The sequence below is a fragment of the Protomyctophum bolini genome (genome assembly GCF_963924005.1).
Source record: "Protomyctophum bolini genome assembly, chromosome: 6".
NCBI lineage: Eukaryota > Metazoa > Chordata > Actinopteri > Myctophiformes > Myctophidae > Protomyctophum > Protomyctophum bolini.
In genome coordinates this window covers 37140648-37167902 of record NC_137867.1, presented here as the reverse complement: position 1 = coordinate 37167902, position 27255 = coordinate 37140648, and the positions used below count along the sequence as shown (strand labels likewise).

The following is a 27255-nucleotide window of genomic DNA, read 5'->3' as shown; positions in this document are numbered from 1 at the left end:
TACATTATGAAGTACATTTTCAGGAATTGTTTACGCAAGTACAATAATCAAGTAAATGTACTTAACCCATTTAGGACTGAGGCTGATTCTAAAAACGCCTTCTAAAAGTTTTCTGAAAACCTTCAAATATTTATACAAATAAAATAAATAATAATAACTAGAAATGCACACAAGCAGAGCGCGCCATAAGAGAGGGAGAAAGAAAGAAAGAATCTCTCACTGGCGTGAAGTGCACATCCTGGAAGAGCTCCTGGATGAAGCGTCTGGAGGCGAGGCGGAACATGCAGTGGGCCAGGAGGTGGGACACCTCCGAGTACAGGCAGATGTCATCGAACGCATAGGGGAACTTCTCCTTTATCCTGGAGCGGGAGGGAGGGAAGGCATGTCAAAATGCACTATTCATTTCGTCGACCAACCATTTTTTCACAGACGGGGGGCCACATTCACTTAATGTGGCCCACAGGTTAATAACCAAATATTGATATATTATTTATTTCAGCTGTTACAATTCCAAACATGACCTGCTTTAATTACTTCAGTATTAGTAGCTGAATGACTAGTGAATTCTTTTTTTCTTTTTTATGTCCAATGTATTTGCATTTAAATTCATAAAGTTAAGTAAGTAATGAATGCATTTGAAATTAAATAAACATGTTACTTTTCAGGATTCCAATTAAAAAATTGCTAAAAATATACAGGATAATAATCCTAATAATAATCAGGATTTCAATTCAAATATAGCAAAAATATCTACAAGCTGAGCTTGTAGATCTGCTGTCAATGTGGCTGCCAATGTGGCCTCTGGAGTGAGTGTGGAACTATAGTGGCCCTCTCCATTTTCAAAGTTGCCTACCCCTGGGTAATGCCATATGTTACGGTGATGTGAGGGCCCTTACGTTAGCAGGCCGGTCTCATGGCCTTTGGTTCCTACAGAGGAGCTGAGGTTGACGATGAGACGAAGCACCTCCTTCCTCAGCAGAATGCGGCAGGCGGGGCCGTCTTCCGATATGGATTTGCTACCTGAACAGCAGACCACAAAGATTAGAATAGATTAGAATGCTTTAAGTGTTTCATTGATTATTTTTCGGTTTGTGATAAACGCACATTCCAATGCATTCTTATTAACCCATTAAAAACAGGGAAATCAACCATGTCATTTTAGAGTTTAGTGTACATCTGCTATCTTTCAACATTTTGGAAAAATCTTGAAAGTGGTTTAGAATGCATTTTGTAAATGATCAACGTTTGCCTGTTATCTCTCCTAATGGTACCACATCAATACAGCAATAAGACAAATTTGTATCCAACGACAACAACATATTGAGGCGAAATCTCATCAAATGGTGGTCAGTGGACCCTTCTTGATATGAAAAGGGTTGAAACCCACTGGATGAATGACTACGTGCTGTCCTCACCTATGACCATGTCACTGGGTGTGGGCGTGCTGCACACGGAGCCCTGTGACACGGCTGCGTCGCTGCAGCCCGACACCCCGGAGAACTTGGACTGAGGCATCACCTCCAGCCGATGGCCGCTCTGCCCCCCCCACGACGACGGGAAATCAACGTAGTCTAGAGGAAAGCACACAGGTTAAGGTTTAGACTTCATCGCACGACCGGTTGGCAAAAATCTGTGGTTTTCAACCAGCGGTCCCGGGGACCACCAGTGGTCCTTGAGGGGCTTTCCATGTGATCCCCAACTAAATGATGGAGAGTAACCAAATGGACCCTTATTGATCTTTAACTCTTGAGAGTGTTAAATTAAACAGCATTACTTAATTTACAAAAACTTAATTTACAAGAAGTCTACAGAATTGGCATGAATTGTAGACAAAATGTCATCAAATGGTGGTCCGTGGCTCAAATGCCGAATAAATAATGGGCCTTGATATGAAAAGGGTTGAAAACCACTGTCACCAATGACAACCTTTTTCAGTTGAAAATCCAGCGACACTGTAAAGGCCTGACATTGGTGCAGGAACACAGACTGATCTCATGCTTCCTTCTGTGCATGACGAGTCCAAGCCGCTTCTTTTCACCTGACAGGGGGGAAGTTTCCCTGGTTGGACGTAGCGCATGGATTCAGGAACACGTTATTCCAACCAGTTCCTTTCCCCTCCATCAGGCGCCCCGGCTGGCCAGGGGGAGGCAGTTTAGAGACCAGGATTACTACATGTTTGTGAGGGTACCTACCCTAGGGGACACGGGGAGAACATGCACTCGGCTACATTGAAAATGAGAGCTTGCCCTCAACTGTATTTCCGAGTATAAATAAAGGTGATGATGATGATGCAAAGTGCACACAGAAAGGCCCTTTTGTGGGGTATGTGCACTGATGACGTGGAGGAGAGAACACGCCCCCAGTGGGAATCGCATCCAGGACCTTCTACCTGTGAGGCGACAGCACTACTGACTGCGCCACCGACGCCGTGCCCCCTCGGAATAGGCAACTTGATGAGAACGAGAAGAATGTGGAAGTAACGCTTGCCATGGGGGAAGCAATAGTTCCAAACAGCTGTTTAGTTCCAGCGTTCCAACTGTTTAGTACGTTCATTACACGGCGTGGGTCCAGCTCAAGCTACCTACATTTAGTTTTTGAATTATTATTATTTCAAAAATGTTTCATGAATTCAAAACAAATTAAAAGATTATTTTCAGTAATTTCACGACGACAATATAATAATTAAAAAAAAGAAGTGCTTGTAGATGTGCCATTTTCACAAATTTGGGTGCCACCGGGCAAACGTCTAATTTCTCTTTTGGATCTCTCGACCTGAACAGTTTGGAAACCAAACCGTGTGCATGGTCTTACCTGTGTTGCTGCGAGTGTGCGTGCTGTTGATGTGTGGCTGCGTGGGGCATCCCAGGACCATGGCTCCCACACAGTAGAGGCAGTTCTCGTCGGTGTGTTCCTGCAGGCCCGTCTCCTCTGGGCCCAGAGCGTGGTTCGGCCCCTCCCCCCGGCTGCCCATCAACTCCGATATGCTGAACTGCTGCCTCAGCACAGGGACAGAGGGACGGTCACCTATAGGGGACAGGTGACATTTGATTAGTTCTTCATCAACATTCACATATTTTAGTTTCATTTTTTTTTTAATAATGTATGCACTTTGTGTCCAGGTAGCTCAAGATTCTGGGTCCGAGCCCAGGCACCTACAACTCAACGTATGAGTAGCACGGCTTGTAGCGTGCCCTGTGATTTATGGTCTAGAGGGGCTGATTACAATTTGCAGGCGAAAACAGCCATTTCTATCCTATTGGTTCGCCGATCTGTGCGCCCGCCCCTAGCTCTAGCGCATTGAAAAGGGGATAGACACCCCTGTTCTTAGCCAATCATGACAATAAGCCACTCCAGACTTCTTACTTAATTAATTTATGTAGCATACGATTTTAAATACAACAGAGAGGTCCAACATATTGAAAAATAGCAGATCTACAAGCTCATACCAAGTGCCCTGCTACGAGCTTGTAGATCTGCAAAAAAAGAAATATCGTGAGAATGTGGCGCAAATCTTTGAATATATTTTATTTCAGAATCTTTGCTTCTGGGGGGTCCCTGGCTGGAACATCATATTTTCAGATGGGGGTCAGCTGCCAATTACATATATTTATGGGGGTCCTTGCCATGAAAATGTTTGAGAGCGACAGACATAGAAACATGGGGTTTTTCAGAAAACTGTCAGGATTTAAAAGACATTTGTAGAATCGTCCTCGTCTAAATGGGTTAAGGATGTTTAAGCATCCTGGCAGCAATCTAGTGAGCACACCATTTACTTCTAATACCTCTGAGTAGTATGCTATCTTTAAAGAGTACTTTTTGCTTTCAAAATTTCCGATTCGACGTAGCCTTTTATACCGTCTCCGTCGCCAAACAGGAATTGCTTCCTCTCGTCCGATGGCGGGCTGACCCTCTGCTGAAAGTAGGGCGTGTCGCGGATGTGGAACATGTCGCTAATGTCCATGGGCAGCGCTAGTCCGATGTAGTCGTCGTTGCACCCGTAGGTGGCGCTGGAGACCATGGAGCGTACCGAGGAGCAGCGCTGCAGTGTGCTGTGGTTGATGGGAGACAGCAGCTCCTCCTTGTCCAGGGAGGCGAAGCTCAGCGCCTTCAGGAACCTAGGGAGGGAGAGAGGAGAGGCCGGTGACGAGAGGAACCAGGGGGAGAGACTGGTGGAGGGGAGGGAATGCATGGGGAGAGCGGTGGGTACACAGGATGGAGATGGAGACTTGTTGAGAAGAGAGTTGAAAAGTAAGGTAACGGCTGGCACTCTACTTATAAAGGAGAATTCCGGATGAACTGTTTTCTTACCTTAGTCGGATGTTATTAATTATACATCCAATAATGAGCGGTACAGGTGAACAACATCCAGAGTGCAGCTCAGCTCCAACCGCACACGCTGGGGCTTAGGCTAAATCGCTCAGGGTTAGGGTTAGCCCCTAGGGTTAGCCCCTAACCCTAACCCTTTCTTGGTAAAGGCATGTTATATGAAATTGGTAGGATACTTCCAAGTGTACAAGCAATTAAAATCACGCAATTAAAAACAATGTTGCAATGCAAGTTAGATGCCATTTAAACAGTGTTTTGCATGAGAACATACATGCAAGGATTTGCGCTGCCTGAGCTGGAATATTTTTATGACTTGGAGGGACGTTGGAGAGTGCAGAGTGGACTGCTGTCTGCTGCAGTCAAGTCTCCCAACGTGGGTAGCCTACTGTAGGCTAATCTACAGCAGGCCCATGCCTTTCTGGAGTTACGGTATGTCGTATGTGGCAATCTCCTCTTCTCATCATCCTCGTTTAAGGATAAACCCGACGCGTCGCTCGAATGCCAAATGTGCGGTGCCACACTCCCAGCGCAAGTGGGGACCGCATCGGAGATAGGTAACAGCAGCCTGCAGCCCACCACCACCAGTAGCCTACCACCGTGCTACATTACGGTTTAGGCTGTGCATTCATATATTGACACTTGACAGCCCAGCCACTGCCTGCAGCCGTGCAGCCAGGCAATCTAATGGGCAGCGAGGCGAGCGGGGGAAACTTTTTTATTGGCTTTCCATCATGTAACTATGGTTTCAATATATGTTGTTTGATCGTATTGCAGTTGTTCATGTCGCAAAATCGAGGGCGAAGCTTGATTTCATAGGGCTGACAGATTGATTTCAGCAATCACATTTATCAACTAGGAACGAAATTAAGGAAGGAAGCTAGTCTACATCTCTACAGAGGTACGGGATGATGAAAACTACTTTGGATCACCCACCAGGATGACATTCTGCGGTATGGATTTATCATGTTGGCCTCTGGACACGTGCCCCTCCTATCATACAACCTGATAGACACAGCACAACATACACATTTGACCCTTCATTTATAACACAAACTAACAGTGAAAGAATATGGAAGTTAGATGGTAGTCGTGACAAATTTCCCACAACATGCCCAAAGTTCAACTTTCCAATGTTACGTCCTGCCTACCTATCCTGTTTCTCTCTGAAATACGTCACAGTATGGAAGTTATATTATAAAAATTATAAAAAAAGAACATCACAGTACTACAGCATACTTTTCTACAGGTTATTGCTTTGGAACAAGGTAGTGGTGGTATGATTAAGTGTTACTATAAGAAATATAATGTGAAATAGAAAACAGAACAAACACCAAATGAAATGGACACTGAAGACAATGCCACAAGTTCTAGCTAAATCATTCAACAGTGCAGCAGCGCAAAACAAAGTTCACAAGCTCACACTAAAGGACAAGCCACAACTTGAAGTGAATGCCTATCATTCACGTATGCATCATTCTAACACACACTAGACCTGGAACCTAGAGCTTATGGGGAGGTTTTCTATGAGAGTTCAATATAAGGCAACTACTGTATAAGACGACTACAACTGTATTGTGTCTCTCAATGGGAGAGAGAGGCACTAGTATGGCGTTAAAGTCGAGGTGAAATGAGAAATGCCCTTTAACGCTTTCAGATCACATCCTGTGATTCCCGTCATATTGTTGTGCACCTACTGTATGCATTTGTAAATGTATTTCATGGAGATACAAACTTTGTATTTTTTAGATCAAAATCAAATCACGTTTTCTTTCTATAAAACTAATAATATATACACAGGTATATTGTGACGAGGTCGATATCGAGGTGGAAAACCGATTTGTCCAAAACTGTCACATTTCAGGTTACAAATTCAAAACTACCAAAAGTAGCAGATCTACAAGAGCTTGGGATCCACTCGTAATTCCGACGATGCATTAGTCCGACAGCGTGGCTTCGCGTGTGGTTAGGGACAGGATTAGTAATGGGGAGTCTGTCAGACCGACATCGGAATAATGCTCCGTCAGAATAATGACGCTGACCCCAAGAGCTTGCAGATATGCTACTTTTGATGCTTTTGTGTGACAATGTAATATGATAAATTAGGGTATTTATTAACCCATTTGACCTGAGATCAGATTCTAAAAATGTCTTCTACATCCTGACAGTTTTCTGAAAAAGCTATGTTTCTATGTCAGTCGTTCTTCGATTTTTCAAAAATAGCAGCCCTACAAGCTCGTAGCGCGCTATTTTTCAATAGCTAAAGCATAACATGATGCTAACACCAAAAGGGGTTCCCGCCCAAAATGGGTTAACAAAAAAAACACAAAAAGTTAAAACATGGAGATAAGAGATTTCTGCTACTCTCGTTTCATCTGGACTTTAAGGGGAAAGGAAGGGAAACAACCAACCGCCTGGCTTTTGTAACACAGGAGGAGTCTACTACATCCTCTAAAAGATGGGTCTATTACATCCACTAAACCAAGGATGGGTCTATTAACATCCACTTTTATCAATCCAAGATAAGTTGGATAAGCTGCATGTGGAAATCACCAGCGCAGGTAGCTAGTCTACATCTCTACAGAGGACAGAGGTACGGGATGAAAACTAGTTTGGATCACCCACCGCTGCGGTACCAGGATTTGAGACATTCTGCGGTACGGACTTATGGTGCTGGGCTCTGGACACGTGCCCCTCCTATCATACAACCTGATAGACACATCACAATTTAGAACACCAACAGACAGTGGAAAAACAGTCGGATGTAAAAGGCAAGTAATGTGTGGCTTCTGCTTGCGGTTCAGTCTACTAAGCCTCCTGAAGCAGCATACCTACATGTAGGGTTGTCATCCGCTTCCAATGCTATGAACCGATAATCACCAGTAGGTTATACTTATGATCACTCGAATGCAATCTAGCCAGCAGGCTCACCTGGAGCCTACTGGCTCCATTGTATTAGAGTGATGAGTAACCTACTGGTGATGATTAGAGTTGTTCCGATACTGATAACGGGTACTCGGGCCGATATCACAAACATTCAATTGACACTAGGCTGAACGATCAATGCAATGGGAGTAAGAACATTTTGGAATTAGATATTTTTTCAAAATCGTTTCAGGCTATTATTATTATTGTGGTAATTGAAGGGAAGGGAAAAGACCATTCGCCTGGCCGTTGTAGCACAGGGAGGGTTCTACTATCTACAGCCACTAAAGGGTTTTTATCAATCCATGCTGGGGTCCAAAATCTATAAGCAGCAGCAGGGATAAAGCTGCGTGGGATGAAAACTAGTTTGGATCAACCCACCCTGCCAGGCTTTGAGACATTCTGCGGTACGGATTTATCATGCTGTGCTCTGGACACGTGCCCCTCCTATCATACAACCTGGTAGACACAGCACAATTTAGAACACCAACAGACAGTGGAAAAACACTAAGATGTAAAAGGCAAGTAATGTGTGGCTTCTGCTTGCGGTTCAGTCTACTAAGCCTCCTACAGCAGCATACCTATAGGGTTGTCATCCGCTTCCAATGTTATGAACCGATAATCACCAGTAGGTTACTTATGATCACTCGAATGCAATCTAGCCAGCAGGCTCACCTGGAGCATACTGGCTCCATTGTATTAGAGTGATGAGTAACCTGTGTCCATGTTCAAAAATGTTAAAAAATATAAAAGCAATAGCAGATCTACAAGCTTCCAACGCGCAGCTATTTCCGCTATTCGCGTTTCATGTGGACTTTAAGGGTTGTAGCACAGGGAGGGTTCTACTATCTACAGCCACTAAAGGGTTTTTATCAATCCTTGCTGGGGTCCAAAATCTATAAGCAGCAGCAGGGATAAAGCTGCGTGGGATGAGAACTACTTTGGATCAACCCACCGCGGTGCCAGGCTTTGAGACATTCTGCGGAACGGATTTATCGTGCTGGGCTCTGGACATGTGCCCCTCCTATCATACAACCTGATAGACATGGACACAGCACAACATACACATATGACCCTTCATTTACAACAGACAAAGATTTTTTTTAAATTAGATACTGTAGTAGAGTCGTTACAAAATTTCCCAACGTTGTGTCATACCTAGCCTGGCCCAGCCAGCATGATTTCTGGTATAGAGGGGCGGGTGCAACCGAGATCACAGCGTTGGCTCATATTGGTTCACCCGTCTGAGCGCCCGCCGCCCCCTCCGCCCCTCCCATTACAGTATCATTACAAGTACAAGGAATGACAATTACATTACATTTGAGAAACAGGGGGTAAAATAAGTGGTTAGTCAACAAAAATAAAAAGTACTCATATCGGTACTCTGTATTGGCAAGTACTAAAAATTAAGTACTTGTACTCTGTCTGAACAAAATGGTATCGGGAGAGTGGTTGATTTTCATTCGAATCCGCTAGGGTTGTCACAATCGTCATAATCGTGTCCATGTTGAAAAATATAAAAAATGAAAAAGCAATAGCAGATCTACAAGCTTTGAACATGCAGCTATTTCCGCTATTCTTGTTTCATGTGGACTTTAAGGGAAGGGAAAAGACCATTCGCCTGGCCGTTGTAGCACAGGGAGGGTTCTACTATCTACAGCCACTAAAGGGTTTTTATCAATCCATGCTGGTGTCCAAAATCTAGAAGCAGCAGCAGGGATAAAGCTGCGTGGGATGAAAACTAGTTTGGATCAACCCACCGAGGTGCCAGGCTTTGAGACATTCTGCGGTACGGATTTATCATGCTGTCCTCTGCACACGTGCCCCTCCTATCATACAACCTGATAGACACAGCACAATTTAGAACACCAACAGACAGTGGGAAAACAGTCAGATGTAAAAGGCAAGTAATGTGTGGCTTCTGCTTGCGGTTCAGTCTACTAAGCCTCCTGAAGCAGCATACCTACATGTAGGGTTGTCACCCGCTTCCAATGCTATGAACCGATAATCACCAGTAGGTTACTTATGAATATGATCACTTGAATGCAACCGAGCCAGCAGGCTCACCTGGGAGCATACTGGCTCCTTTGTATTAGGCCTGACTCACACCTTTACAACAGACTGATGTATGCTTGTTGTATGATATGTATAGCTGATGCAAGCTCGCAATGCATTTCCAATGGGAGTCACATGGTTTGACACATTTGTGTTGTATGAGGGGGTGGGGCCTGGGGGGCAGTCGAAACACAGACGAAAGCCGTATAACACAAATGTTGTGTCCAACCATGTGACTTCCATTGGAAATGCATTGGGGCAAGATGTATCACACCCTTTGTATACATCTAGCATGCATCAATGTTGTATGCTAGATCGAAAGGTGTGAGTCGGGCCTTAGGCCTGACTCACACCTTCGCAACAGATTGATTTATGCTTGTTGTATGAAATGTATAGCTGATGCAAGCTCACAATGCATTTCCAATGGGAGTCACATGGTTTGACACAACATTTGTGTTGTATGAGGGGGAGGGGGGCAGTCGAAACACATCCGAAAGTCATACAACAGCTTGTAGTCCAAAATGTTGTATCAAACCATGTGACTTCCATTATAAATGCATTTACATCTAGCATGCATCAATGTTGTATGCTAGATCGAAAGGTGTGAGTGAGGCATTAGAGTGATGAGTAACCTACTGGTGATGATTAGAGTTGTTCCGATACTGATAACGGGTACTCGGGCCGATACCACCCTCAAGTACTAGTACTCGGAACCGGCCCCGATACTCTGACCCGAGTACTAAAACATTCAATTGACACTAGGCTGAACGATCAATGCAACGGGAGCAAGAACATTTTGGAATTTGATATTTTTTCTATTATTATTGTGGTAATTGAACATTACAGTATCATTACAAGTACAAGGAAAGACAATTACATTAAATTTGAGAAAAACGGGGTAAAATAAGTGGTTATTCAACAAAAATAAAAAAGTACTTGTACTCGGTCTGAACAAAATGTTATCGGGACAATGGTTGATTTTCATTCGAATCCGCTAGGGTTGTCACAATCGTCATAATCGTGTCCATGATAAAAAAAATGTTCATATAAAATATATATATAAAAAAAGCAATAGCAGATCTACAAGCTTGCAACGCGCAGCTATTTCTGCTATTCGTGTTTCATGTGGACTTTAAGGGAAGGGAAAAGACCAGTCGCCTGGCCGTTGTAGCACAGGGAGGGTTCTACTATCTACAGCCACTAAAGGGTTTTTATCAATCCATGCTGGGGTCCAAAATCTATAAGCAGCAGCAGGGATAAAGCTACGTGGGATGAAAACTAGTTTGGATCAACCCACCCTGCCAGGCTTTGAGACATTCTGCGGAACGGATTTATCATGCTGTGCTCTGGACACGTGCCCCTCCTATCATACAACCTGGTAGACACAGCACAATTTAGAACACCAACAGACAGTGGAAAAACAGTCAGATGTAAAAGGCAAGTAATGTGTGGCTTCTGCTTGCGGTTCAGTCTACTAAGCCTCCTGAAGCAGCATACCTACATGTAGGGTTGTCACCCGCTTCCAATGTTATGAACCGATAATCATCAGTAGGTTACTTATGATCACTTGAATGCAATCTAGCCAGCAGGCTCACCTGGGAGCATACTGGCTCCATTGTATTAGAGTGATGAGTAACCTACTGGTGATGATTAGAGTTGTTCCGATACTGATAACGGGTACTCGTACTCGGAACCGGACCCGATACTCTGACCCGAGTACCAAAACATTCAAATGACACTAGGCTGAACGATCAATGCAACTGGAGCAAGAACATTTTGGAACTAGAAAAAGTGCCCTTCTGGGCACAGGTCTCCACCAGGAGGATAGGAGTGTGTGTGTGTGATGTTTGGCAAAATGTTTAGGAGCAATATATAAACGTGTGTATGTGTGTGTGTGTGTGTGTGTGAGAGACGCGGCTTGGCCTGTTGTAGCGCCACCATGAGGCTGATTTGAAAACTGTCAAGTGGCATTTCTTCCAAAGCCTAGTGGGAATATGCATGCACAGTTTCACCACAATCGGACGCTGAGTTGAGTAGTTGTGGCGATTTGCACAAAGCGGGCTACTCCTGAAAAGTTTAGAAGCCAATCGTAGCCAATGAGGGTGGATTGTGATAAATCAAACAACCCCGTCTTGATCACATGACTATGGAGAGCATGTGTACCGATTTGCGTGAAATTTGGATAAAATCTTGAAGGAGTAATATTAGAAAATGTGTTTTACATATGTCGGCCTCCTGGTGGCGCTATAAAGAGCAGATGTGAAGAATTCCAGTCAAAGGTTTTTCCTTGGCCTCTAGGCAGTTGGCATACAAATTTATACACAGATCTGCAGTTAGAGGTAAAAACACCTTTCGGCCAGTTACAGCGCCACCATGAGGCTGAGTTGAAAATGTTCATGTGGCATTTCTTCCTTGGCCTAGTGGGAATGTGCGTGCACAATTTCACGGAAATTACACGATGTGTTCATGATTTGCAGCATTTTGTTTGAAACTGAGCACTCCTGCGAACTTTGGAAGCCAATCTTAGCCAAACAGGATGGAGTCTGAGAAATCTGAAAGACCGTTTCGTTGAATGGCTCCAGAGAGACTGTGTACCAATTTGCGTGATGTTTGGACAAAATATGTAGGTGTACTGTCCAAAAACTTGTTTTGCACAAAGCGGCCTCCTGGTGGCGCTATAACAGGCCGTTCTGGAAGGACGGACGGACGGAAAAATCGTTTCAGGCTATTATTATTGTGGTAATTGAACATTACAGTATCATTACAAGTACAAGGCATGAAAATTACATTACATTTGAGAAAAAGGGGGTAAAATAAGTGGTTATTCAACAAAAAATAAAAAGTACTCGTATCGGTACTCGGTATCGGCGAGTAATAAAAATTAAGTACTTTTTCAGGGTTGTCACAATCGTCATAATCGTGTCCATGTTGAAATATGTTCATATAAAATATAAAAAAGAAATAGCAGATCTACAAGCTTGCAACGCGCAGCTATTTCCGCTATTCACGTTTCATGTGGACTTTAAGGGAAGGGAAAAGACCATTCGCCTGGCCGTTGTAGCACAGGGAGTTCTACTATCTACAGCCACTAAAGGGTTTTTATCAATCCATGCTGGGGTCCAAAATCTAGAAGCAGCAGCAGGGATAAAGCGTGGGATGAAAACTACTTTGGATCAACCCACCCTGCCAGGCTTTGAGACATTCTGCGGAACGGATTTATCATGCTGTGCTCTGGACACGTGCCCCTCCTATCATACAACCTGGTAGACACAACACAATTTAGAACACCAACAGACAGTGGAAAAACACTAAGATGTAAAAGGCAATGTGTGGCTTCTGCTTGCGGTTCAGTCTACTAAGCCTCCTACAGCAGCACACCTACATGTAGGGTTGTCACCCGCTTCCAATGTTATGAACCGATAATCACCAGTAGGTTACTTATTATCACTCGAATGCAATCTAGCCAGCAGGCTCACCTGGAGCATACTGGCTCCATTGTATTAGAGTGATGAGTAACCTGTGTCCATGTTCAAAAATGTTCAAAAATAAAAAAGCAATAGCAGATCTACAAGCTTCCAACGCGCAGCTATTTCCGCTATTCGCGTTTCATGTGGACTTTAAGGGTTGTAGCACAGGGAGGGTTCTACTATCTACAGCCACTAAAGGGTTTTTATCAATCCATGCTGGGGTCCAAAATCTAGAAGCAGCAGCAGGGATAAAGCTGCGTGGGATGAAAACTAGTTTGGATCAACCCACCGCGGTGCCAGGCTTTGAGACATTCTGCGGAACGGATTTATCATGCAGGGCTCTGGACACGTGCCCCTCCTATCATACAACCTGATAGACATGGACACAGCACAACATACACATATGACCCTTCATTTACAACAGACAATGATTCTTTTTTAATTAGATACTGTAGTAGAGTCGTTACAAAATTTCCCAACGTTTCCCAACCTAGCCTGGCCCAGCCAGCATGATTTCTGGTATAGAGGGGCAGGTGCAACCGAGATCACAGCGTTGGCTTTGGCTCATATTGGTTCACCAATCTGAGGGCCCACCGCCCCCTCCCCTCTCCTCCCTGGTAGAAAACACTGACGTCACCAAATTTGGAGCGACGCCCCTCTGCACTGTAGTTCACTCCCACTCCTAGACCAGGAAATGTGTCTAGTTTCCCCCAAGGAAGCTCTGAGAAGGAAGTGAAGTGGTCACATGACTGGGCTGCGCCATGACACTTTCATGGACACGTTCATGGGAGCCAAACTCACACAGGAAGTGCAATGAATACATGGCAGTGAATGGAGCCGGCTGGACCAGCTCATAACAAACATTATTCATGAACAATTGAGACCTTTTGTTAAGTAATCACTTCTGGAAAATAACAGAAGACATATCACAGGTTGTTTTCTAATCACTTACTTTTCGATGTGCACAGAGTGCACAGTATATAATTTTATCTGAGGATCTAAACAGCAGCAGGTATCGTTTCTGAAGTATCGCGACATTTGGCTGCCAGACAGGTAACGGTGGGAAGTCTCGCGATACTTGGTGCGTTCAGAAATGTACTTTGTACTTTATGGTATCTCTATTTTTATAGAGATACCATACCTCTATAAAAGTTACAGTGTACACATCGAATAACAACACAGCAGACAATAATGTGTTACATGTCTTCTGTTATTTTCCAGAAGTGATTACTTTACAAAAGGTCTCAATTGTTCATAAATAATGTTTGTTCATGAGCTGGTCACTGAGCTCTCATTGACTCCAATGCATTCTGCCAAACTTCCGGGTAGTTTGGCTCCCATGAAAGTGTCCATGAAAGTGTCATGGCGCAGCCCAGTCACGTGACAATGTTGAATGCACTCTGCCCTACTAGTTAGAAAGTGAACTGCAGGTAGACCTGTGGATTTATGACGAGGAAACCCCGTGCAGCTGGGCTTTAATATTGAGTTGCACTTCAGAATTTGCCAACCAGAATTTGGTTGAGAAAATAAAAGCCTGGGTACCGAGGCTATATCCTGCCTGCCTATCCAGTTTCTCTCTGAAACACATTACCATATGGAAGTTAGATTAGTAAAAGAAATGTAATTTCTATTCATAATGTTAGAATTTCCAATCGCAATTATTTCATGTGACAATTAATCCTCAACCAAAAATGTGTAATGTTGACAGGCCCATACCTGCGTGGCGTTAGCCTGGAGTCCAGGCTGCCGGTCTTCATGGTGATGGTGTCGGTGAAGAGCACGTCCTTGGCGGGCGACGCCAGCGCCTCGCTGTGCGACAGCGAGGGGTGTATCCTCTGCTGCTGGAGCCGCCGGAGCGTGGCGTAGCCCAGTGCGTCACGCGGGCTGGTGTACATGAAGCTGCAGTCGGCCAGGCTCTTGATGGTGGTCACCGAGGGCGACTTGAGGGACTGCGCCCGCCGCGGGAGGGTGTGTGAGGAGCCCGGTGGCACCAGGGAGACCGAGTTGGACTTGGGCAGGTGGTTGGCGTGAGCCTGCGGTGTGGCAAGCGAGGAGAGCGTCTTGACGGTGCCGGCCGACACCACGGTGTTGAGGCTCACGCAGTCCGAGGAGTCGGGTTCGGGCTCGGCGTGCTCGGGGTTTCCCACCGTCTCCCGGGAGGGGCTGGAGCTCATGGAGCTGATCCCGCTGGTGGTGGTGTCCGTGTTAAAGCTCTGACTGCGGCTCTTGAACTGAGTCCCACCCCCTCCCCCCACCCCGCCGCCCCCTCCCACCCCACCGCCGCCCCCGTTCCCCGTCGAAGAGCCGCCGTCCCCGCCGGCAAGACGCTCTCGGCTGCTCTGTTCTCTCTCGCGGCCGTTGGGGGTCTCGGCGGTCCCGTTCCCTCCCAGAACCCCGAGCGCCAGGCCCTCCGACGCCAGGCCCCCGCCCGGGGTCAGGCGCCCCTCGGCCAGCTGCTCCTCGGAGCTGTCTCTGGTCCCCACGAACGACGTCTCCAGGCTGACGGTGGGACTCTTGGGCATGCCCCTGCCGTTGAACAAGGGGGTGAAGACGTCCCCCTGGCTCGAGCAGTAGATGGAGGGCTCCGTCACCGTCCTGTTCCGCCGCATGCCCCCCGTCTTGAGCTCCGTCGGGGTGCGGGAACCAGTCGGAGTCTTGGGGTCGCTGGTGGAGCGCAGCTTCTTGCTAGGGAGCGACAGGGAGTTGAGGAAGCGGTTGCGCACAAAGCGCGTGGAGGCAAGGATGGTGAACGGACTGCGGTCTTTTATGGGCTTGGAGCGATAGTGGCCAGTGTCGTCCGACTGGTCCAGGATGTCACATTTGTCATCGTCCAGGATGTACATACCTGAGGATACATGGAGTGTGTGACAATTAAAACTTAGTTATAGGGGTGCAATAATCGAAACACTACAATTTGCAGATCTACAAGCTCACAATACAACTGCAATTGCTTCTAGGCTGATTAATCATACTAATCAATTTGATAATTTTCTCATTGATTCGCAAGTTATGAAAAAACACGCTTTTCAATTCTCTGAAACTTAATCAATTGATGAATCACTAAGAAAATAATGTATAATAATGTATAGTTGCAGCCCTTCCAATAGCAGTTAGAAGAGGATCCACATAATATGATGAACCTGAGACAGTCTCTTATTTTTATCATAATACCCAATTACTGAATGTCAGTCTCCAGGTTTTTCTTCAGAATATGTATGACACTGATTCACTATGACACTATGGCACATTAGAAGTCCACTGGTCCAGTGGTTCTAAAAACTTTTATTTTCAAGGACCCCCATAAATCGGAGTGTGCACAATCAGAACGAAATAGACCCATTTGTAGTTGTACACTCTCAGAGAGACCTGTAAGTGAGAGACCTGTAATGGTTCATTTGGACCACCTTCAGGCAACCCCGAAGGTCCCTCAACCCACTTTGAGAACCACAACACTAGTAGTATACATTTAGGGCTAGCTAAGTTTCTGGTAATATTAGTATGTCCGTGGAAAAAAAACTGAATCTTGACTTGAATGTCCACATGGTGATGAACCCCCGGTCCTACTCACTGGGCTGAGACTCGCTCTCGCTGTTGTGTCGGGAGCTGGTGGACTCCGAGTTCAGGCTGAGCGTGCTCGGTACGGAGGAGAGCTCGGAGACCAGCTGCGTGTCCACCTCGTCCGGAGTGACAGGCCACAGCGTCCTGCGACTGTGCCTGACCGCGTCCCAGCCATACTGTTTCAACACCTCAGAGCCCTGCCTCGTCTTGGCGATCACACCCAGCACGTACACACACGTCCTGGAGAGGACGGGAGGCAAGTGATCATACGTACAAACTTCAAACTCTTAAGTCAAATGAACTCGAGAAATTACTGATTTAACAGTGCTCAACTAAGAAAAATAGTACAATACAATGTTTTTCCAGAATATCTCACCAAAAAGTTCTCACCAATAAATCTGTGATTTCACTTATTAATCAGCATTAGTTGATTAATAACTAGGCCAGGTTGACCACGATCACCTGATCAAATGAAACATTGTGAACCGACTTCCCTAAATTCCAGAGAGAGACAGAGCAGAGAGATCTTACCCTCGTAAGGACAACACGTCGCAGTGCTGCGCCAGCGCCAGGATGTCAGGAATCACGTTCTCCTCCTGGAGGAGATTCAGACCCCAGTTCGAAGAGCCGATGTTACCCTGCGAGAATGAAGAGTGAGAGACGCCCTTTAAAGCCCTTTGCTCATCTAGAAAGACCCATTACCCGACGTGTCATGTGAGAACACAATTGGTGACGCTACTGACCAGGGCCCAAAGTGCAGCCTTCAGTTGTTTGATTCCCTCCCAGGTGTCCAGCATCGGGGAGCGAACCGTATAGCTGAGGTCAGGAACCACGCTCTGGATGTGACACAACACAACACAAAAGAAGACAAGACAGTCACACCTCCACAAGCAAGCCCTATCCCAGCCCTTGTGATGGCCGGGCCCACACCCTCTAGAATGCTTTGAGCTGTGCTGTGCAGGGAAGCTCAACACAAAACAATCAGTCAGTTTTTGTTTTGTTCTTTTAACCTTTTTATAAAGTTTCCGATTATTGTTTGGCCCCAATGTTTTATACAATTGTATCAATAAAGTAACTAATGAACTAACAATAATTAATAATTAACTGCTAACTAACGAGTACCGTAACAAATACAATGTAATATTATTATTATTAATTAGTGCTGCTTTGTACAGTAGCTGTGTGAAATTAGCCCAAAGCAATTACCTGAGCCTCCAGTAGATGGCAGCCTGTCTTGTCATGGACGAGCTGACCATACAAGTGCACAGGAAGATAGACATTTGGTCTTTGTAACCTAAGAACAACAAGAGATATCAGAAACAGTATCACCAATAAAGACAACAACAATGACAATAATAAACCTTGTTTAATTTGTCTAACATCATTTGTATAGTATCTTTGAAAGAGGGCAGCAGAAATACTGATAAATAAACTTAACTATACCCAAGTAAAACCTGTCCAGTTGACGACTAATGGTTTTCACTACAGTCCAGCTCACCTTTGGTTGCTGCGTCTGACATAGTTGTCTCCGTCAACAGGTTTGCGGTACGTTGTTAGTGCTTCATTTAGCTGTTCCTCTATCAGGTCCACATACTTCAGGTTATATTCCTGCAATCCAAAAGTCGTCAGGATGATAGAAAACTACCTCTTACACCGGTAGCCAACCGGATAATGTGTTGTCCAATGTCCATATAATAACAATGTGCACAAGTCAAGTCTGGTTGGAGAATCCGCCCTGTCTTTATCTCCCTTTCTCTACAATGTCCTGTCTAAATAAATAATAATAAACAGTAAGATGCCCCGATAGCGAGACGCAACCTCGCCCTAAACATGCACGCATCTGCCTGGGTGACGGCAGACTGCTGGGTGAGTGCTGGCGCTTTGGCATGGGGGGGTCAGATCAACATATGTAATGTCAGAACAGGTCAGCTCCATATATTGAGATCTAAGGGTGGCAGCGGGGGTAGTGTCTTGAGGATAAGGTCTGGCCACATATATGGAGATCTAAGGATGGTCAGGCCTTAATTTTCGGACCTGTTGAGAACTCTAGTTTGCGCTGGCTGCCGGGAGCGTCTAGAGTTTGAATGGAAAGGTATCAGTCAAAAGGGATACATCGAAGAGGAAGATCAACATATGGAATGTCAGAACAGGTCAGCTCCATATATGGCGATCTAAGGGTTTGAGGTCAGATGGAGATGGACGTCAGATAGAGTTGCTGGCCAGCGGCATGATGGACTGACGGCCATATATGGTGGCAACGATGGAACGATGGACGGAACTACGGACTGACAGGTTTTGCAGGTTTTCAGTAATCCGTGACATGCGACCTATGGTCGCAATATTATTATTATTATTATATGCTGTACCTTTTGCCATTTGTCCAGCTGCTTGCTGACATAACCCCTCTCGTTGAGGTAGGAGAAACCCTTGGGAATAGACAGGAACCTAAACAGCAGGGAAAACATTCAGAGGTGTCAGCGCATCTGGAGACATTATGACATTCATTATGCAAAAAGGAGTGATCTAAGAAACTATACAGTACATGTAGTTAACGCAGATAATGTGTGCTTTGAAAAGGTGGGCCATGTAAAGGCAGAATGACAAAAATAATTTGCGGGGATCTCTGGACTTTCATAACAATTCACACTGAAGAAATTATTTACCTGGTCATTTATTAGATATATATATATATATATACTTTTGAGATTGAAAACGTTTTATTGGGACAGTTCTGATTCAACCTTTTTAGACAAACCTTTTTTTCTCAAAGCCTAATACATTGGACATATTTCAATATTTCATTTTAAATGTCTAGCAGGTCTGCAAGATATGTCTCCTTAGAAAAAATTATAATTATTTAATCTTGAGAGCCATTATAAGGATGAAGCCAGGCCAGGGCTCTCAAGACGGGGACCAAAACTGCAGGGACCAAAGCGGCATCAAAAAGTAGAGATCTGGAGCAGACGGGTCACGTTAAAATCCTTTAAATAGGCCCAAAGATAATTACTGACATTTCGACAGCAGAGAGCCTTTTTCAGAATAAAGAAGACACTGTTCTGTCAAAACATCAGCAATGATCCTTACTGATGTATGGTTTTTAACCCAATCTATGCCAGGAACATCAGGTTACGTTCTAAGCAATAAGATGACCTGTATGCTCCAGCACTCGTCCTGTTGTATATACTGTATATTGCATATTGTGAAGCTTCTCTCAATGCTAAAATAACTCCCAGTTTTCTTTTTTGGGGGGGACCAATTAGAGAATGTAGAATAATTGTTCTTTTGATCAACGCCTGTAATCTCTCCTATGGTGCCACATCAATACAGCATGGAATTGTGGACAAAATCCTATCTGTCGACAACAAAATAATGAACTATTCTATGTGTTGGGTCTGAGAGATCTCATCAATGAGAAGTTGAGACGAATAACCATATAAGTCCATACTAATTAATCCATAATGTATAAATCATGGATGGATAAGGGATCAGTATAGAAAACGCCTTTTCGAGGAAGGGCGAGAATAAATGATGGGCTTAGATGGTTGTTCGTCTCAACTGCTGGCCAGTAAAATAATGGACCTGGAAATGAAAAGGGTTGAAAACCCCCTGATGCAGACCAACCTGAGGAGCAGCAGCAGGCCCTTGTCTCCCAGGTGGGACAGAGCCGGTTTGAGCTGGATCAGAGCGTGGAGGTTGGCCTGAAGAGCAACGGCAGAGCAAAACAAACAGGGTCAGACCAGACCGTGGCGACGAGTCACGATAGGAAACGCCACCATCAACACATTAAAAACAACCGGTCACACCAAGGACTCTGTCGTCAACCAGCGTACACGCCAACGTAACAAAACTCACTAGTGTAGGGTTATGACTGTGTGTGACAAATTATTTTCCCCCTCCATCTGGAAATACTAAACGCACTCATTATTACGGCATCATGGCTATAGGAGGAGGCTATAGGGTCAATCTGACTGGAGCTAGATCTCACAAAGCACTGGACAGATATAAGCACGTACTGTATATATCTGATTTACATGATTATGTATAATATTTTGTGAAATTCATCTTTTATCAAATAAAATAGTAAAAGCCAGGTAGTACAACTGGGCACTATAACAAAGTGTTATCAACTTGTCTCTCCATATTTATGTACCCTAATAGGAATGTAATTTATTAAAAAAAAATATCACACGGTGTGAAGTGAGGGGCGCTCTTATCATCATCTCATTCTGGCCAATCACAATTTGCGTCCACACTTTTGTCTTCAATGTTTGTGTTTACACAGAGCTGGACAGGCTAGCGCCCCTCAAACAACACCTGCCCTATAGTCTTAAAAAGACTCTGTGTTGATTGCATTGATAGATTTCTCTTCTACATGGCTACTGACCCTAATCCAGTAACAAGTGAACACAATATTGGATATAATGGAATATGGACCTTGTCCTCGCAGGCCTCGTCCAGTATGTCCAGAGCCTCCATGGACACAGCCTTGCTGTGGTCATGGAGCTGGGTGACCAGCAGCTCCATGCCCCAGCTACTGAAGAACTCCACGCCGGCACGCAGCAGCACGCGCAGGTGCTTGGTGGCGTACAGTCTGCATATCTAGGGAGGGAGGAAAAGAATAATAATGCCGTTACATTATTGTTGTAGTAAACTCATTCAAACCGGGGAAAGCGTCTGTCTAATTTACTAATTTTAGATTTAAACCACTTTAACCATTATTTTATACTTTGGCTATTCAAAAATAGCACATACTGTATGCAACCTCACAGCGTGTCAGCGATTTTGTTTTACTCAAATCTTTATCTGGGGGTAACCTCTGGAACAAAATATTTTGAGATGAGGTCCACGGCCAAATCCATATCATTTTGGGGGTCCTTGACGTGAAAACGTTTGAGCCACACCGATTAGGCTTTAGGCAACAACAACAACAACAAACAGCTGATCTACAGGCTCACATTGTGAGACTGCAGATTGGCTATTTTAGCTATTTTGGAAAATAGGGCTTAAGTGGTTGATGAGATCATGGTGGTACTTTTGCAGGCGTGTGTGTGTGTGTGTGTGTGTGTGTGTGTGTGTGTGTGTGTGTGTGTGTGTGTGTGTGTGTGTGTGTGTGTGCGAGTGTGCGTGTGCGTGCGTGCGTGCGTGCGTGCATGTCTCTATTACATCAGTAGCAGCAGTGAGGATCTTGGAGAGGATGACTCTGGCGAGGCCGTCTCTGCTGTAGTCCAGTGTGGACACGGCCAGCTTCAGCACGGCATCCTGGTTTTTCACTGAGCTCAGGTTCAGCAAGCTGCACCGACAAAAACACAGAGAGACGCACAGCGGAACATCAAGCTACTACTGTGACTGGGAGTAACTCAGCGGTTCCCAAACCTATTTGGTCATGCATCCCCCGTTATGTCCTGACCTAGCTGACGCATCCCCCACATGGAAATATAAATTGCATAAGCTATATAGACATATATATTTCCTATTTATCCACATATATGAACCTGGATATGGCATATATGCAGCATAGGCTATATTCTGCATATACCTGCCATATGTTGGCATAATATGTTTTTTTCAATATTTAAAATAAAACCCTAGCACCACCATTAGCCTTTTCATGTCGCGCACCCCCTAGAAGGCGCTCGCGCACCACAGTTTGGGAACCACTGAGTTAGAGGGTAGCACAGGTCTACCCGAAACACAATACCCGAGAACCGAGCCGGTTCGGCCAAAATATTGACTTAGTAAACTATTCAATCAATCCATCCATTCATTCATGCATCCAGTAATGACAGGCAACGCCAGAAACAGCTGGTTTACTCTGCTCTTGCTACTTTTTTAATGTAATGTATAAAAATTATATTATCAATAATACTGATCAATTGAATTAATGTTTTCTTGTCTTTGTGACAGAATCTAAATGTATTTACTTTAAAGGAGAAATTGCCAGTACGTAAACTTAAACACATCAAAACAACACTATGCTATGTGGAAGTGGTATTCACTACACTAGTGATTATTAACACACTTTAAACTGAGAAATGGCAAATTAATCAAAACTGGTTTCATTAACTAACTGTTCCTGAAGAAACAGTGTGGGCTCGAGTAGCTCTCTACTATTGACACACACTCACAGCCCCCCCCCCCTCTCTGTCATCCTATTGGTTGATCCACATGACGTCACAGCCCAGAGGGAAAACGGCTCCGGGAATAATTACGATAACAATAGTGGACTCGCTAGTGCTCTCAAACCTACGATTAAATTCAGCCAACATTATTGTTGTTCTGCGACTGCGTCGGGAAACAACTTACCATTGGAACAGGCCGCATTTCTCCAGCAGTTTGACCCCGTGCGGGTGTGCCGAGAGAGTCCCCAGGAAGAGGAAGTAGTGTTGGCTGAGCGTGGTAAGCAGGCCGTTGCTCTGGAGAGAGCGCTCCGGCTTCAGCCCAGAGGACGAGGACAGCCACGACACCATGTCCCTCACCAGGTCCTCCAGGTAACCTTGGCCATCCTGGTGGAGAGAGAGAGAGAGACAATGGACAAGAGACGACGATAGATGTAGGAGAGAAAGGGGGCGAGACATGCAAAGAGTCAGATGGATGAGTGAGCACGTTTAGCGACACAAAAATAGAGATTATATTAAGATGTTTGCCCGTAAAACTAGTAAAATGGCAGATCTACAAGCTCACAACACGTCGCTTTACTACTTTTTAAACATTCGTTTTCTAATTTATGGAATTTCTTAGATTTTCTTCATGAAATTACTGGGGGGGGGGGGGGGGGGGGGATCATTGAATTTAGTTTTAATTCATGAAAATGTTTGCTTTTTTGGGAATGTTTTTTTGAAAATGTAGAAAGCTCAAAGGATCCACCAAAATCTGAATGCATGTGCGCAAGTAAGGTCTCATTCGTACATGGTTGTGTGACACTGCACGCAATCAAGGATAATTATACAGGTCGTTTCGAGGAAGTAATCTGATTGGTTGAAACAGCCATCTAGCCGTGCTTAAACGAGCATGATGGAATGCCTAATCAAAACATGAAAATCAGATGCTGTTCTCCCAGAGCGGAGCTGACTGGGTTGCTAGGCAAGAGAGTTTGGACATTTGTGGTCGTAGTGGCTACATCTGTCATTAAAAGAAAATGTGATTTCTTTTAGCAAATATCTTAGTTTTAATGAAATTGCGTCAACGAATGTGTGTGTTTTTAAGGGTAACTGATGTATAATCTCAATATTACACTCGAGGGTGTAATAGATGGTGTTCTGCGCTGCTTACGGAACTCGCCTATATCGCCTCGTTCCTGCAGCAACGCAGGCGTGCCATTAATGACGGTAAAGCACACCGTCGTCTCGTGTAAAATTGCTTAAATCAGGCATAAGAGGTGTGGTGTTGGCTCTACATGTGTCCTCCTCTAACCTCGTCCGAGTCCATCAGGAACTCCACAAACTGACAGCCGGCCACGGTGAGCTGCCTGGCCTTGGGGTGGTCCAGCTCCAGCCCTGCATACAGCTTACTGCTGGGCTTGTAGAAGTACAGCAACCTGCGCACGAACCTGCACACACACACACACACACACACACACACACACACACACACACACACACACACACACACACACACACACACACACACACACACACACACACACACACACACACACACACGTTTCAGGACAGACAGCAGTTACACTTATACCTGAAGTTGTTTTCATGCCGTTTTAATGGTTAAGGCGTTTCGGAGTGAATGAAGGGATCTTACTTGTGCATCTGTTCATCTTTGTTGTTCCTGAGGTTTACATTGGGCCACTAGGAGAGATGTATGAATCATTAGCAGAAATGATTAAGGAAAATACATGTGTGCTTTGTGTTCTTGGCACAGATCGTCTTTACCTTGAGGATGGTGGCGATCAGAACCCAGTTCCATTCCAGGTTCTGCTTGTGGTTGAGAATGTGACTGTCTCTCAGGTTCATCATCAGTGCTTCCTCTGTGTCCTATCAAACACAGATACAAGCACCTGCATTTATGCCATCCCCACTGGGGTTTTGGCCCGTCATTTCTTTGAATATTTAATCTGGCTTGTGCAATTTGTTATTACAAAGCCTAAAAGGCAAACAGAAATACAAATTTTAACGTTCCAATGTTCAATAAAAAAAAGCATACACACAAATAAATCGTTAATGGCAATTATTTGTGTGACAATTAATCGTCAACTTAAATGTGTATAGTGACAGCCCTAATTAGCCCTTCGCTAATCCCCACCCACTCTACTCTGCGATGGCAAGCTCTCCTTCTCACACATTGAGATGCATGTTAATTGACAGGATTTGTAATACCAACAAGTCATTGGTATTCTTAAGTCAAAGATTCTTCTTTTGTTCTTCACTTCTGTTAACTTATTATGAGTGATCTTCAGTACTGTAGTACCACCTGGTATGGATGTTTGTCCGCAGCCCTGAAGTCACTACTGCTGCAACAACTGAACATTTGTTCAAAGATTGTTGGACAACCACTTCAGAGGCTATATACATCCACATATGATAGCAGCATTCTAAGGTTGGCAAGGAATATCACCACAAACACTAGCCATTTGTTGTATGGAGAATATAGGTTGCTACCTTCAGGAAGGAGATAATGATGTCCCAGCATACAATAAGGTCAGACTAAAGAGGTCCTTTGTCCACCACCAGTCAACTTTGAGGCTTAATCAGGAGTTGTAGCCAGGGGTAGGCTGAGTGGTGAACATTGCTCCTGTCTTCATGTCTTTATGTATGTATTGTATGTGATATTGTTTTGTTCTTTGTGCTATGTCAAATGTGTGTATATGTGTTCTGCATACATGGCTGCTGGGTCGCTAGACAAATTTCAGTGTGAACTGACAATAAAGGACCATATCATTATCATCATATTGTATTGTTTTCGGTGTTGTACCTTAATGACATAGATGTCCCTGTGCGAGCGCGAGTGCGACTCTCTGCTGCGGCCGTGCACCGACGCCGACTTGCGGACAATGTGGTCCAGGTAGAGGCTGTGTGGCTTCAGCCCACGTCTCTTCTTCTCGTGAAAGCGCTTCAGATGGTTGACTGCCGCACTCGCCCGACTGGAAAAAACACACAACGGTAAACATGGGGGATGTTTGTGTATGCTCAAGTGTGTGTGTGTGTGTGTGTGTGTGTGTGTGTGTACTCTTTGACAGTTTATGTGTATAGAATGGATGAACATCAAGTCTTTTTTTGATGTGGAAAACTCTCACTCATGCAGAGTATTTTGGGTCGATACGAATGCAATTCATGGGAGGGAGAGGGAACAACATCTCTTCAGGGGGCGGGAAAGGACATTAAGGCACATTTAACACAATGTGAGAGAATTATAAAGAATGCATTTGGATTACATCGATGTCCTCAACACCAACAATGTTTCTGTGTAAGTTCGGTTAGTTTGGGTTGTGCGTTAGAAAAAGAAAAGGTGTCAACTTGACTTTCTCAAGGATTATATCTCAAATTCTCGTACTAATTATTTTTACCGCTTTAACCCAATTTAGTCATTATGCCAATTAACTCGCCACACATTGCTGTGTTGTCACAAGGCTTGCGTGCGCACGCACGCACACGCACACACACACGGCCCTTCAGTTTCTCCACACGGCCCTTCAGTTTCTCCAAGTGTATGCGTGTAGGTGCACTCACAGTCGCTTCTCCTGGGGGATGTCAAAGGAGGCCGCCATGTTGATGAGGGTAGGAAGGCAGTGCAGGTGATGGCTATGGGAATGAGGAAGGATGGTGTTTGCCTAAACAAGAAAAAAGGAGGGCAGAGGGAAAGACAAGCAAACAGGCATCATTAACATTCAGGTGTTCCAAGCTGGTGTTCTTATTAGAGGCAACGTACAGGAAGTGTGATAGTAGAATTTATCTATTTTTTTATGTCAAATGATGAAATGTGTCACGGATATACGCTACCATGTGTAGTAGCTCTCCCAAGAGGATAGTGGCTCTCACAGCAAGCTGCTCATCACTGCTGGTGATGACCTCGACAAGACCCTGCCAAAGTAAACATGAAACTCTCATATTTATAACAGAACTATCACATATAAATGTAATAAAAAATAATGCAGAGTGAAGAATGCATGAACAAATATGAACAAGAGCAGGCCCACAGACATTTATTTTGAAACTCCAGCAAGCCATTATATTTTATCTCGAATATTTCAACAATGTATTGTAGGGGAACACATTTTCTCCTTTCCATCACTGTCCTGTTGCTTTCCTCTTTAACACCAGTATGATTTCAGTATGCAAAAGAGAAGCTTACCATGACAGTATATATTGTTCATTTGTGTAACTACATTCTGAGAAAACAGCATCAGTCGTACAGAATATTGACATTTGGTTGCTTAAATATTAGCTCAAGTCATATCCAACAGCATTAGGCTCAACGCTGTTTCTCTTGATCTCTCCTCACCTCTAACAGTCCACTGGAGATGAAGGCCGACAGGACCAGAGCCAGGTAGTTGTCCATCAGATCAGGTCTGAATGGCAAAACACTGAGATTAATACATCTATAATGTATGTATCTGCTGTCGGGCATAAACCGGCATAATCTCCATATTTTAACTTTGTGTTTTTTTCGTAAAATAATGGATAATAGCGAAATTATTCAGAATAAAAAGTAAAACACACGTAAAACATGTTCCTGGCTTTCAATAAAAACACATAAAATATGTTCTTGGCAGTACGGCATCATACTACACTACAGCGTCGCACTAAAGCATCAAAAGTAGCAGATCTGGGAGCTCAAAACGTGACACGAACGAAGCATGTTGTGTTTTAACATCTAACCTGGAGCGGGCCCGATGGGGCAGGATGACTTTGGCCTCAGCAGCAACAAAGCCATCAGATAGCCTCCAACTGTCCTGAAACCTGCTGGGGTCTGAAGGAGA

General features: G+C 44.5%; 1 protein-coding gene across 1 annotated transcript in view; it reads right to left on the bottom strand.

The window, feature by feature from the left end:
* Positions 1-27255, bottom strand: part of LOC308317352 (rapamycin-insensitive companion of mTOR-like) — a 45840-nt gene that overhangs the window by 2237 nt on the left and 16348 nt on the right. Inside the window, exons 13-36 of the mRNA XM_080766315.1 lie at positions 27155-27245; positions 26778-26844; positions 26276-26356; positions 26006-26106; positions 25251-25419; positions 24212-24313; positions 24081-24127; positions 23739-23874; positions 22632-22831; positions 21492-21618; positions 20763-20927; positions 19950-20026; positions 18695-18773; positions 17827-17936; positions 17535-17622; positions 17072-17164; positions 16860-16966; positions 16339-16568; positions 14487-15615; positions 3856-4115; positions 2812-3024; positions 1416-1571; positions 897-1020; positions 221-359 (exon numbers count right to left, since the gene is read on the bottom strand). Coding sequence (XP_080622441.1) covers positions 221-359; positions 897-1020; positions 1416-1571; positions 2812-3024; positions 3856-4115; positions 14487-15615; positions 16339-16568; positions 16860-16966; positions 17072-17164; positions 17535-17622; positions 17827-17936; positions 18695-18773; positions 19950-20026; positions 20763-20927; positions 21492-21618; positions 22632-22831; positions 23739-23874; positions 24081-24127; positions 24212-24313; positions 25251-25419; positions 26006-26106; positions 26276-26356; positions 26778-26844; positions 27155-27245 — 4091 coding nt within the window. The remainder of the gene's footprint in view (positions 1-220; positions 360-896; positions 1021-1415; positions 1572-2811; positions 3025-3855; positions 4116-14486; positions 15616-16338; positions 16569-16859; positions 16967-17071; positions 17165-17534; positions 17623-17826; positions 17937-18694; positions 18774-19949; positions 20027-20762; positions 20928-21491; positions 21619-22631; positions 22832-23738; positions 23875-24080; positions 24128-24211; positions 24314-25250; positions 25420-26005; positions 26107-26275; positions 26357-26777; positions 26845-27154; positions 27246-27255) is intronic.